Consider the following 13,047-nt stretch of genomic DNA (forward strand, 5'->3'; position numbering starts at 1 on the left):
GTCCGGTGAGGGCCTGGTCTCTGCTTCCAAGATGGCGCCTTGGTGCCACATCCTCCAGAGGAGAGGAACTCTGTGTCCTCACCTGACAGATGGTGGAAGGGGAAGCCAGCCCAACTCTATGTGAAGCCTCTTTGATAAGGGCCTTAATCCCATTCATGAGGGAGAAGCTCTCATGGCCTAATGGCCTCTTAAAGGTACCAACTCTTAACACCATCACATTGGCCATGAAATTTCAACACCTGAATTTTGGAGGGGTCCCATTCACACAGCAGCAATTAAGGATGTGTGTAGGTGGATATGTGTGCAAAGGAAGGCACACAAAGAAGGGCTGGCTGGAGCCAGTGCGCACTGGTTTGCTGTGGCTCATAAAGGGCTGCTGTATGCATTGTTTTAACCCTTGCACCCCCATTCTCCCAAGCAGCACTCAGCGAAGTCAAATCGGTAACCTAGAAATGGACATGGTAGGAATACTGGGAATATTTACACCATAGAAATTGGCATATGCTACAAATAAACATGTTTGTCCTCAAAGAGTCTGTTGTTAAAGACTTTACAGCCAACCACTGGAGATCACTATGCACTTTGCTATTTATATTTACATTCTTTAAAAAGATATGAGCCCAGCTGGGCACAGTGACTCATGCCTGCAATCCCAGCACTTTGGGAGGCTGAGGCAGGCAGATCACTTGAGGTCAGGAGTTCGAGACCAGCCTGGCCAACACGGTGAAACCCCGTCTCTACTAAAAATACAAAATTAGCTGGGCGTGGTGGTGCATGCCTGTAATCCCAGCTACTGGGGAGGCTGAAGCAGGAGAATAGACTAAACCCAGGAGGTGGAGGTTGCAGTGAGCCAAGATTGTGCCACTGCACTCCAGCCTGGGTGACAGAGTGAGACTCCATCTCAAAAAAATAAAAATAAAAAGGTATGAGCCCAGCTCGCTCTCTCACTCTTCACACGCCTTGTCATCCAAGGATATTGCATCCTGGGTAGGATGGTCAACCCTTTTCTCAAGTATTGTGCTCTTAAAAATCAAGGCAGTGCTAATTGGTATAATTAAAAGAGACTGTGATTTTTGAAAAGATTTCAAAACAGGGTATCATAAAGAGAAAGCTCCTATAGCATGACAGTCTCAGCCTCTTTTCTCTCAGCACTTACGGAAGCAAGAGCAGGCGCTCATTAGAATGACTGTTGGATTCTGAAATCCCCCACCCCAATACAGCGGTTCTAATATTCACCATCAGCTCCTCCTCTTGAAAATCCCTGCCCTAATCAATTTACTGTGACATTTGACTTTGCAAAAATTTGATTCACATACTGCTTTCCACAGCCTCATTGGGGTTGTAAAGTACAAACATACACATCAACATATTTTTGTGTATGGTGAGCCTCCATGAAGCCGAGGGTTCAATGTAATAAACTGTGAGTCGTCTTCCTTTTCCTCAGCTGGATGGGATTGTTTGTTTCGTGGGAGGGCCCTGGGAAAGTTATTTAGACCTTAATTTCTTCACTTATAAAGTACTAAAGTACTAAAACTGGCTTGCAGGGCTTTCTGTGAGATGGTAAATATCTCATAGACAGGAAGTGGAACAATTCCCGGCATATTGAAACTGCTTGCTAAACAGTGTATATTTCGAGTTCCCTTTAGGATGAATGCAGAGCTTCATCCACATACTATCACCTAAGACCACCTACTCTCATATGATACCACCTGATTATCTGCCCAGGACAGAACTAGCCTTTATAAACTCGCTCTTCCAGCTTAGTTTGTCCAGTGACCTTTTGCATTCCCTCTAAGTTGCTATGCAGATATTAGCATCCAGTGTTGCTGGATTTCCTAGTTTCCCCTGTCAATCACCACAAGACGACTGGTTAGATGCCCCTTTCTTTCCTTGGTTGTATTCAGAGGAGATGGTAAGAGATTTTCCTGGCTTTGAAAACCAGCAGAACCTTGCCATAACCCATTTATGTTATGTCTCTATGCTCTCTGACTTTTTATTATTATTATTATTAATAATAATGACTCTTTATTAGTGAATATTCATCAGAGCCACCACCATTTATCAAAACACCTGCATTGGTCCAAGCACTGTGCTAGTTGTTTATAAAGATTCCTGTTGAACTGCCTTCAGCCTTCACAAGGACTCTTTGAACTGATTACAGCTCGGCCTATTTTTGAGGCTCAGGGAGGTTAAAACGTGCCCAAAGTCATACCATTGCCAAGTGTCTAGGCCAGCATTTGAAGGAAAGTCTTTCTGATTCTAAAACTTGTATCGTCTCAAAGATAGCAGCAAAGTAATTGGCAAATATTTACTACCTACCAAGCACCAGATGGAGGCTGGGAGGGCCAGGGAGAAGTCCATTTAGAGGACTGTTACAAGAGAGAACTCTTCGGATCATTATCCTAGTTGTTCAGGGCTCTCCAGTTTCCATATTTCCTCATAAGAGCTAGGAAGTTTTCTGGAACCAGCCTTCTCTCTGCTTTCTCAGTTCCGGGAGAAATTGTACTCGTTGCTTTGCAGATCTTTTACTTCCCAGGGACTAGGGCTCCACCAGGTGGGTATTAGGCTCCAGATGGGAATGGTTGACCATCTCCAATTCCTTCCAGCTTTAGCAGAGGCACAGGACATCCATGTACACCTGATACCGCTCCAGCACCACCTGGAAACTCTAGAGAATGCAGAATTTCCGGAGGTGAAGCCTCGGCTGCGACCCCTGCTCCACGTGGTCTGTCTGATTTGGGCCACCTGCAAGTGCTACCGCTCCCCGGGGAGGTTGACTGTGCTGCTCCAGGAGATTTGCAACCTTCTTATCCAGCAGGTGGGCTTCCCGGGGATGCCCAGCAACTGCTCCCTGGGGGGTGGTTGGCATCTAGTCACAGGAGAGAGACAAGTGTCCTTTTCTCTGGGCGGGGAAATAATTATGTTCCAAAGAGTTCTTACACTTGAATTACAGTATTTTACTCTCAGAAGCCAATAGTTTACAAAGACATTTCAGTAATATTAGAACACTTGAGCCGTCCTGTCTTCCCTTCCCCTCTGCCTAAGAGGAGATAAGTGGGGGTGGTGAATTTCAACCTCCTTAATGATCTATGAAGAAGGACTGGTAATGGAGTCAGCAGCAAAGCCTAAGCAGTAAAGTGTGCAGCCTCTGATGTCAGGTGACGTCAGGTGATGCTGTAACAATCCCTGGCTTTGCCACTTGGTAGCCAGTATACCACTTGTGTGCCAGGACAAGTCACTTCCTGTTCTGTGCCTCACTCTCCTCCTCTGTACAATGGTGAAAACAAAACACCTTATCTCTTTTTGGGTTGCTGGGTGATTTGTGGCTTCAATGTGACAATGCATGTGCCCTGCACATGGTAAGATCCTGGTACCCATAAGCTATTGAGAAGCAGCTTCTTAGATTATGCACTTCATGCTCCTTCTTCTTAGAGACCCTTGTAGCACCAACCAGGGCAGTGTAAACCTTGAGGAGTGTAACTTCAAAAGAACTAGAGAGCCGGGCGCGTTGGCTCATGCCTGTAATCCCAGCATTTTGGGAGGCAGAGGCGGGCAGATCATGAGTTCAAGAGATCGAGACCATCCTGGCCAACACGGTGAAACCCCATCTCTACTAAAAATACAAAAATTAGCTGGGTGTGGTGGCGTGCACCTGTAGTCCCAGCTACTCGGGAGGCTGAAACAGGAGAATCGCTTGAACCTGGGAGGCGGAGGTTGCATTGAGCCAAGATCACACCACTGCACTCCAACTTATTGACAGAGCAAGACTCCATCTCAGAAAAAAGAAAAAAAAAAAAAAGAACTAGAGAGCTTAAGGAGGTTTGGGTGATCTCTCCAAACCAGTTTCTTTTTCTTCTAAGGGGCTGTGTCTCTGAGAAAATAATGAACAAGCTTAATAAGCAACTAAGAATAACTAACGTCTGTGGGGTACATTGCAGGCTGCAAAATCCTGTTACCTTCATGATTTCCATCAATCATCAGATAAACCCTGCAAGGTGGGCAGGGAAGGTCTTATTATTTATTATACTCTTTAAAGATGTGGGCTACAGTTCAGGGAGGTTAACTGACTTGCCCAAAGACACCCAAACCAGGACCCCAGCCCAGGCTGTTTGACTGCTTCTAGGCTAGTGCCTTTCCATTACTCCATGTTTATCAGCCAGAACTCTTTTCGTTGAAAGTGTAAGAAAACCCAAACCAAAAGTAAGAGCAAAAGAAGAAAACATATTGGCTCATGTGCCTTGAAAGTCTAAGGTAAGCCTGGCTTCAGCCCTGACTTGCAATGTGGCCTTAGATGATGTCAGCCAGACACAGGGACCCACCCTGTAGTGGTGAAGGTGGCTGTCCCTATAGCTCCAGCTTTTCAGTTTTCCAGGTGTAAGCCTCTTCAAGACAGAAAAAGAATTATGGTCCAAATAATTCTTGCACTCGAATTACTTTACTATTGAAAGCCAATAAGTCACAAAAGAACACCTGGGAAAGGGCACCTGCTCCAGCCCCAGCCAGCCCAACAAAGTCTTATTGTGTTTCCTTGTCTCTGGCTACTTGCCCATTCCTGAGCCCATCACTGTAGCTTCAGTCACTAAGACTATTTGGCCAAAACCCAGGTCTCAGTCCACATGTGGAATGGAGAGCGAGGTCAGATGATTCCTCTCTTATCCCCATGAAAAATATTACTTGGGCAATGATTCAGTTCAGAGTTGGTGTTGCAAAGTTACAGGATGTCTGCACCTGCTCATTGATACTAATCTGTTTGTATACCAGGCCTCTCATTATCTCAGCCCAGAAGACCTGCTGAGAAGTGAGATAGAAGAAAGTCAGAGAAAACTGCAAGTGGTCTCAGACACTTTGAGCTTCTTCAAGCAAGAGTTTCAGGACAGAAGGGAGAATCTCCACACTTACTTCAAAGAGAACCAGGAAGTCAAGGAATGGGATTTCCAGTCTTCTTTGGTCTTTGTGCAATTGGATGGCTTCCTGGGACGACTGCACGTGGTGGAGGTGAGTGTGCTCCTCACCTCAGGCTCCCAGCCCCAGACAGAAAGAAGCAGTCCAGGGGTCCAAAAAGTGGAATAGGAAAATGCACAACACAACCAGATAGCCAACCCTCCATCAGCTGGAATAATCCGTAATAAAGGTTCAATTGGCCAGCACAGTGGCTTACGCCTGTAATCCCACCAGCACTTTGGGAGGCTGAGACGGGTGGATTGCTTGAGCTCAGGAGTTTAAAACTAGCCAGGCCAACATGGCAAAATGCCTTCTCTACAAAAAATACACACACACACACACACACACACACACAAAATAGCAAGGTGTGTTTGGGAGGCCAAGGCTGGCAGATCACGAGGTCAGGAGATCGAGACCATCCTGGCTAACACGGTGAAACTCTGTCTCTACTAAAAATACAAAAACTTAGCCAGGCATGGTGGCGGGTGCCTGTAGTCCCAGCTACTCGGGAGGCTGAGGCAGGAGAATGGCCTGAACCCTAGAGGTGGAGCTTGCAGTGAGCCAAGATCACACCACTGCACTCCAGCCTGGGTGACAGAGTGAGGCTCCGTCTCAAAAAAAATAGCCAGGTGTGGTGGTGTGCACCTGTAGTCCCAGCTACTCGGGAGCCTGAGGCAGAGAATTGCTTGAACTCGGAAGGCAGAGGTTTCAGTGAGCCAAGATTGCACCACTGCACTCCAGCCTGGGCAACAGAACGAGACTCTGTCTCAGAAAAAAAAAAGAGGAAGAAGAAGAAGGAGAGAGAGAAGGAGAAGAAGAAGAAATTGTTTTAATAAATAGTTGTTATTGGGATAGATCATCACATAATAGTGGTTCTAGTAGAAGTTTAGGAAATCCTGATCATAGACTCATTTAGGAAGAAGGCCCAAGGAATCAATGAACTAATTCAATTGGTTTGCAAATTGCCCATAGCTTTTGAACTTGGTTTCAAATAAACTCTGCCTAGAAAGACTGACACTGAGCAAATCTTGGTCGGGCTGACCATTCCCACAAAGCTGGCTGCTTTGAACTTCTCCTCCTCCACTCCCCAATCTCCAAGGCGGCTCCCCAAAATCCAAAACAAATGAGTCCCTGTGCAAAAGAAACATGACTTTTGCTCAAAGTTATGTCTTTCCCTCCATTATTTAAAAATAAATATGAGTTTTAGTTGAAGTACTAGGGTGAGAAGATATGATACTTTTTCTTTGGATTGTTTCAATTCTCAAAACTTAATATGTTTAACAGGTCTCTCAACATTTTACAGCTATGTGTTTGCTGATTGGACTTGGAAGGGAGGGTAATGGGCCTAATAAAATGAAATACAGACTTAAACTAAAATGGATTTGAGAAATTCAGGATTGAGTTTAAGATTAAGACAAGAGGCCGGGCGTGGTGGTTCACCCCTGTAATCCCAGCACTTTGGGAGGCTGAGGCAGGGCGATCACTTGAGGTCAGGAGTTCGTGATCAGCCTGGCCAACATGATGAAACCCTGTCTCAATTGAAAATCCAAAAATTAGCTGGGCGTGGTGGCATGTACCTGTAATCCCAGCTACTCGGGAGGCTGAGACAGGAGAATTGTTTGAATTTGGGAGGCGGAGGTTGCAGTGAGCCAAGATCGTGCCATTGCACTCCAGCCTGGGTGACAGGGCGAGATTCCATCTCAAAAGAAAAAAAAAAAAGACAAGAGCCAGAGGGACAGAGAAAGATTGAGAATCATATGTCCAGCTCTCTTGAGCAGGTTTGGAGGGAAGAGAGATATGCTGGGAAGAAGCTGTGATGAACAGAGCAAACCATGGGAGGACAAGGACAGGAGAACATAAGATTGGATCTGTTATCCGTTCAAAAAGAATTGGTTCAGCATAACCATGTGCCAGGCACGGAGCTAGGAACTGAGATACAAAGATGACTGAAATGTGGCTTTCCTGTAAGAGGCTGTTGGACCTGCAGCCACCATAGGAGAAGGAAGACAGACTAAAAGAGGAGATCCGGGAGGAAAGACACAGAATCAGGAAAGTGGGATATATTGAATGCCATCATAAAAGTGAGATTGGGCTGGGTGCAGTGGCTCATGCCTGTAATCCCAGCACTTTGGGAGGCCGAGGCAGGTGGATCACGAGGTCAGGAGTTCGAGACCAGCCTGACCAATATGGTGAAACTCTGTCTCTACTGAAAAAAAAAAAAAAATTAGCCCGGCATGGTGATGCACACCTGTAGTCTCAGCTACTCGGGAGGCTGAGGCAGGAGAAGTGCTTGAACCCGGGAGGCAGAGGTTGCAGTGAGCCAAGATTGCACCACTGCACTCCAGCCTGGGAACAGAACGAGACTCCAGTCTCAAAAAAAAAAAAAAAAAAGTGAGATTGATGTGTTACTGGGAGCAAGAAAGAGCGGTCTCAAAGCCCACCAGGACTTTGACAAAAAGTGGGGAACACAAGAGAAAATCAGTTGTGAAACTGGAGTGGAAATTTGCCAGGGAAAACGAAGATGGGAAGGGCATAAAGATAGAGAAAATGTGTAAGAGAGAAAGCCAGAAGCTAGATCTTAGGAAAGGTGCACCTTAAACCCTTCATCAGGATCACAGAGACTATAAATAATAGATTATCTAGCTTTATCCTAAATGCCTCTTTTTCCCTCAGCCGTTTCCATCACGATTGCTGTACAGCCCTTCACTCCTCCTGCACTCTGTATTCCTCGCACATCCACCACCAATTCCTTTGCTGCTGTTTAGTGAGAGGTGAGGGACACTCCAGCCCCAACCCATGCCTGGCCTGGGCTGACCACAAAGAACAAATTTCCATCACTGCCTTACAGCAGCCACGTGTGCAGGTGCTCCAGCCCTGCAGATGGCCCTGGGAATGGTAGCAGAGCATGGCTCTGAAGTGACTGCCTGGACAGGGCCCCCAGGCCCTGTGCACACATGCTAACGATTTGACTTTGCATATAGACAGGTATTCTAACACCAGGGCACCTAATCTGCAGGGTATATTCGGTAAATGTAAGCAGTGATGGCCACCAGCCTCCAGAGAGTCACCACCCTCACAATAAGTCCTTTCTCAGGCTGCTGCTGTTTTCTGAATCAAGGGCACAGGTGCATAAAAAGCAGTTGCCCCCATTTAATTAGAGGATGACGTGAATGTCACCAAGCTCCCTGCCTTACTGCTGCTGCTTCTCTTCCATGTCGTTCTGTCCTTGGCTCTGGTTAGCTTGGCTCCTGTGCCCAGCTACTCCTTTTCTTTTCTTTTCTTTTCTTTTTTTTTTTTTTTGAGATGGAGTTTTGCTCTTGTTGCCCAGGCTGGAGTGCAATGGCACAATCTCGGCTCACCACAACCTCCACCTCCCGGGTTCAAGCAATTCTCCTGCCTCAGCCTCCTGAGTAGCACGCACCTCCATGCCTGGCTAATTTTTGTATTTTTAGTAGAGACGGGGTTTCTCCATATTGGTCAGGCTGGTCTTGAACTCCCGACCTCAGGTGATCCGCCTGCCTCAGCCTCCCAAAGTGCTGGGATCACAGGCATGAGATACCACGCCCAGTCAGCATTTTTTTTTTCTTTTTTTATGGTTCAGGCAGATACTTTCTTTAGTTTTTTCTTTTATTATTATTATTATACTTTAAGTTCTAGGGTACATGTGCATAACGTGCAGGTTTGTTACATATGTATACTTGTGCCATGTTGGTGTGCTGCACCCATCAACTCGTCAGCACCCATCAACTCGTCATTTACATCAGGTATAACTCCCAATGCAATCCCTCTCCCCTCCCCCCTCCCCATAATAGGCCCTGGTGTGTGATGTTCCCCTTCCCAAGTCCAAGTGATCTCATTGTTCAGTTCCCACCTATGAGTGAGAACATGCAGTGTTTGGTTTTCTGTTCTTGCGATAGTTTGCTGAGAATGATGGTTTCCAGCTGCATCCATGTCCCTACAAAGGACACAAACTCATCCTTTTTATGGCTGCATAGTATCCCATGGTGTATATGTGCCACATTTTCTTAATCCAGTCTGTCACTGATGGACATTTGGGTTGATTCCAAGTCTTTGCTATTGTGAATAGTGCTGCAATGAACATACGTGTGCATATGTCTTTATAGCAGCATGATTTATAATCCTTTGGGTATATACCCAGTAATGGGATGGCTGGATCATATGGTACTTCTAGTTCTAGATCCTTGAGGAATTGCCATACTGTTTTCCATAATGGCTGAACTAGTTTACAATCCCACCAACAGTGTAAAAGTGTTCCTATTTCTCCACATCCTCTCCAGCACCTGTTGTTTCCTGACTTTTTAATGATTGCCATTCTAACTGGTGTGAGATGGTATCTCATTGTGGTTTTGATTTGCATTTCTCTGATGGCCAGTGATGACGAGCATTTTTTCATGTATCTGTTGGCTGTATGCATGTTTTCTTTTGAGAAATGTCTGTTCATATCTTTTCTTGACTGTGTTTCCCTCTCCTTCCCTTTCTCTAATTCTTCCTCTTCCTTTTACTTGGTCCCCCTTTCACTTTGTTCTTTTTCTCTATTTTCTCACTTCCCTGATCTCTTTTTTTGCCCTGAATTTCCATGTTTTTTCATCTTCCTGCAGCTACTCATTGCCCCCTTTCCTCATATTCCTTCCCTCTTTTATTTTTAATCTCCCAAATGCCTGCTTAGATGCATCACCCTTGCCCTTTGCCATCTTCCTCCTCCCCGAGCTCTTGCCTCCTGAGTCAGTGCAGTGGAACACGGAACTATCAACTCTCCTCTGGCATATTTCATGTAGCCCTTTAGTTAACATTCTGTGTGTCTCTGTGATCGATGCCTGTTTGAAATGGGATTAATCTGATCCTCTCCAGTAAGGATTATCATGAACTTAGCCTTATTCATCTTCTGTTCTAATACAATCTATGGCCACTGAGATGATGGTAGCTACAATTAATAAATACATGAAACACCAATGTGTTTATCTCTCTGCATGCTCTCGTCAAGGGTTAGAGTGTGAAGAGCTGGTTTTTAATCCCTGCAATTCTCCCAGATTTCATTTCTCTGATGTGAGTTGCTTTTTTATTCTGTCACTCTTTTTGCACAAGAGAATTTTGTTGTACAGATCCACTCTTCCTCTCTGGGTGCCTGCTAAATGCCAGAGGTGGGGGTGGCTTGAAAGCAGGGGTATACATTGCCCAGTATTTTTTGGTGTCTGCAGTAAGCAGAGTAATTGCATTTTCAGGATACCACTATTCTCCTCTGCCTTCTTATCACAACCATGATACAGCTAATCTCTTGTGTATCTCTTGCAGAGGGAAGAACGAGGAATAAAAAACTAAAAAATTAACATGTTTCAAGAACCTATCCCATGCCAGAGCCTGTATCCTTGCAAATCATCTTAAGAACTGGGGCCTGGTGCAGTGGCTCACGCCTGTAATCCCAGCCCTTTGGGAGGCCAAGGGTGGGGGGGATCACCTGAGGTCAGGAGTTTGAGACAAGCCTGGTCACCATAGTGAAACGCCATCTCTACTAAAAATACAAAAATAGCCGGGCATGATGGCATACCCCTGTAATCCCAGACATCCAGGAGGCTGAGGCAGGAGAATCGCTGGAACCTGGGAGGCAGAGGATGTAGTGAACTGAGATCGTGCCACTGCACTCCAGCCTGGGTGACAGAGCAAGACTCTGTCTCAAAAAAAAAAAAAAAAAAAAAGAAAGAAAAGAAAAAGAAAAAAAAAGAAATGGCTATCAGAATCTTTTCTTTAACAAATGAGCATAACCAGGTCGACACATAAATGAACTCACCCATAGTTACACAGGTTGGAGAGGTGTAGCTGAGATTTATACCCAGGGGGACAGCTAGTTGCAAGTACTGTCTTTGCACCAAACTTTGATATCGTACAGGGAGTTGCAGAGGTCTGTTTCCCTCCTTCCATCCTTTTCTCTCTTCCTTCCTTCTTTCTTTCCTCCCACTGTCCTGGTTTGAGGATCTCAAACTGGTTTTGTGGTTTTCTGCCCTTATACACTCTGTTCTACTTTTGTACACTCAATGTTTACCATACGATTTCTAGGTCTTTATATCAAAGTAAGTTACTCAGGTAAAATTGTAATTCCCATTTCATGAAAGGATCTTATCTGACTTTACGACTTACTAAGAAAATTCCAGAAGTCTGAAATCTTTGCAATTTGAATGCACCATCAAAATTCAAAAAGAAAAAGAGTTGTTGGGTTGCCTCTTGATTCCTTCTTTCATCCTGCCTTCCTGCTTGATGCATCAGTGCACACACACACACTCACTGAGTTCATTTTTGTGTCATAGAGTTGTAGATTCTGCAGATCCCCTGTTTGAGTTTCTGCCTGCAGCCTCTTCCCTCCAAACAATGCAGCTTGGAGAGAATTCTCATTTCCTTTATTATAAAACTGCTGTAAAGCTGTGATTCATTTGGAGACAAAATGATTTCCTGCTGAGGCTTTATGCGAAGTGATTAGCAGGTAGATAGGTAATAAGCTGACCTAATATCCACGCCGCGTTTCCTTTTGCTTTTTCTACCGTCTCCAGCCACTCTGCAGCCTCCTTTCATTCTGAGCCTAATTGAGTGACTTCCCTTTTAGCCCGGCTTGAATATGTGGTCACATAGGAGACCATTAGCCACATAAGGTCGGTGGCAGTCGAAAGGTAAAGAAAACAGTCTTTTTCCAAATGACCTTTTGAGATTTTCATCTATGAACGTCTGCTTTGTGCTCTCCCTTAATGAATTCCCAAGGTTCTTCTTTTAAGATGGGCAGCGCGGCCTCTCCTTTGAGCAGGGGGTTGCTGTCGGCAGGTCTTGCCATTACCCCTGATTTTGATTCTTCATCTCAGGGGCCAGAGCACATATTGAATCCTCCCCACATCCCCCCACCTGCCACCACCATTAAGTGCTGCACAGTTTTTCATAAGAATAGAACCTGATCAGTCCAGTAAGCAGGCTGGGACACCAGTGCTCCTTGTTCTGTCTTGAAACAAACACCCAAATGTCCTCATATACACCATTACACATATAATATCCATTAACCCGGTCTAGTGACATCAGAGTGATCATGGTTAATTATAGTGGTTGCCTTTTATTGAAGTCCTACAGGGAACTCTCCATAAACTTGGTAACTCCACAGCAACTTAAGTGTTATCATTCCCATCTACAGGTTAGGAAAGTGAAGCTTAGAAAAGTTAGGTGTCTTGCTTTAAGCCACATAGCTAGTAAATGATGGAACCAGGGTTGTGTAAACTCTGGGTTTTTGTTGTTGTTGTTGTTGTTTTTTGCCCTAGATCCTAGGCTCTTTCCACAATGCCATATGTTGTGTCTCTGAAGTGGATATTTCAGCCTGTATGCAACATGATGAATTTCGTGTTTAGTACTGTGATGAATAAAAACAGATATTTAAAAACTATCATTTAAACCTCTTATTGATTTAAATTGCCTCTTATCTGTTTTGTGAGAACTTTGAAATAAACAATGAAAAGAGCTTCCATTTACATAATTTAAGAATCGAAATATTTTGATTCTTAAATCAAAGATTTAAGGCTAATCAAAGATATAACCATGGCCAATGCCATAAATCTGGTGTCTATAGTTGTAAGACAGTTTCCCAGCTGCTTCAGAAACCTTTTCTACAACGCCTCCAACATCAAACTTACTAAAACTCGTTCAGTGATGGAGAGCTCACTCCCTCTCTTCATAGCCCATTCTACAGCATTAGATGATTGTGTTTTATTAAATGAAACCACAGGAAATGGGCATTGTTTAGGTTGAAATGATCCCATATCAGCAATGTAATAAGTTCAACCTGTACAGTGAGGTCACATCTGCTTCTTTGTCCCATTCACTCATTTGCCTTCATTCTGCCCTCAATGTAGCACCAGGGAGGGTTCCCCCTTGCACTTGACCGTGGTCCTGTGGACATTGAAATGTCCTTCTTTATAATTCTCTTCTCTTGTCTATTTTTTTTTCACCAACTGCTCTTCAGAGGTTAGGGCGCCTAGCTCCTCTATCACCTTGTTGCTTTTTTTTTTTTTTTTTTTTTTTTGGAAGTATTATAGCCAAGTCAAAGAACAAAGAGCATATATTACT

At 44.6% G+C, this 13,047-nt stretch overlaps 1 protein-coding gene across 1 annotated transcript in view; it reads left to right on the forward strand.

Moving 5' to 3' along the window:
* The window catches only part of DNAH9 (dynein axonemal heavy chain 9), a 376,944-nt gene that overhangs the window by 14,889 nt on the left and 349,008 nt on the right, over positions 1-13,047 (forward strand). The window contains exons 5-6 of the mRNA XM_015118601.3: positions 2,607-2,818; positions 4,762-4,995. Coding sequence (XP_014974087.3) covers positions 2,607-2,818; positions 4,762-4,995 — 446 coding nt within the window. The remainder of the gene's footprint in view (positions 1-2,606; positions 2,819-4,761; positions 4,996-13,047) is intronic.

This window comes from Macaca mulatta, chromosome 16 (genome assembly GCF_049350105.2).
Source record: "Macaca mulatta isolate MMU2019108-1 chromosome 16, T2T-MMU8v2.0, whole genome shotgun sequence".
Taxonomy (NCBI): domain Eukaryota; kingdom Metazoa; phylum Chordata; class Mammalia; order Primates; family Cercopithecidae; genus Macaca; species Macaca mulatta.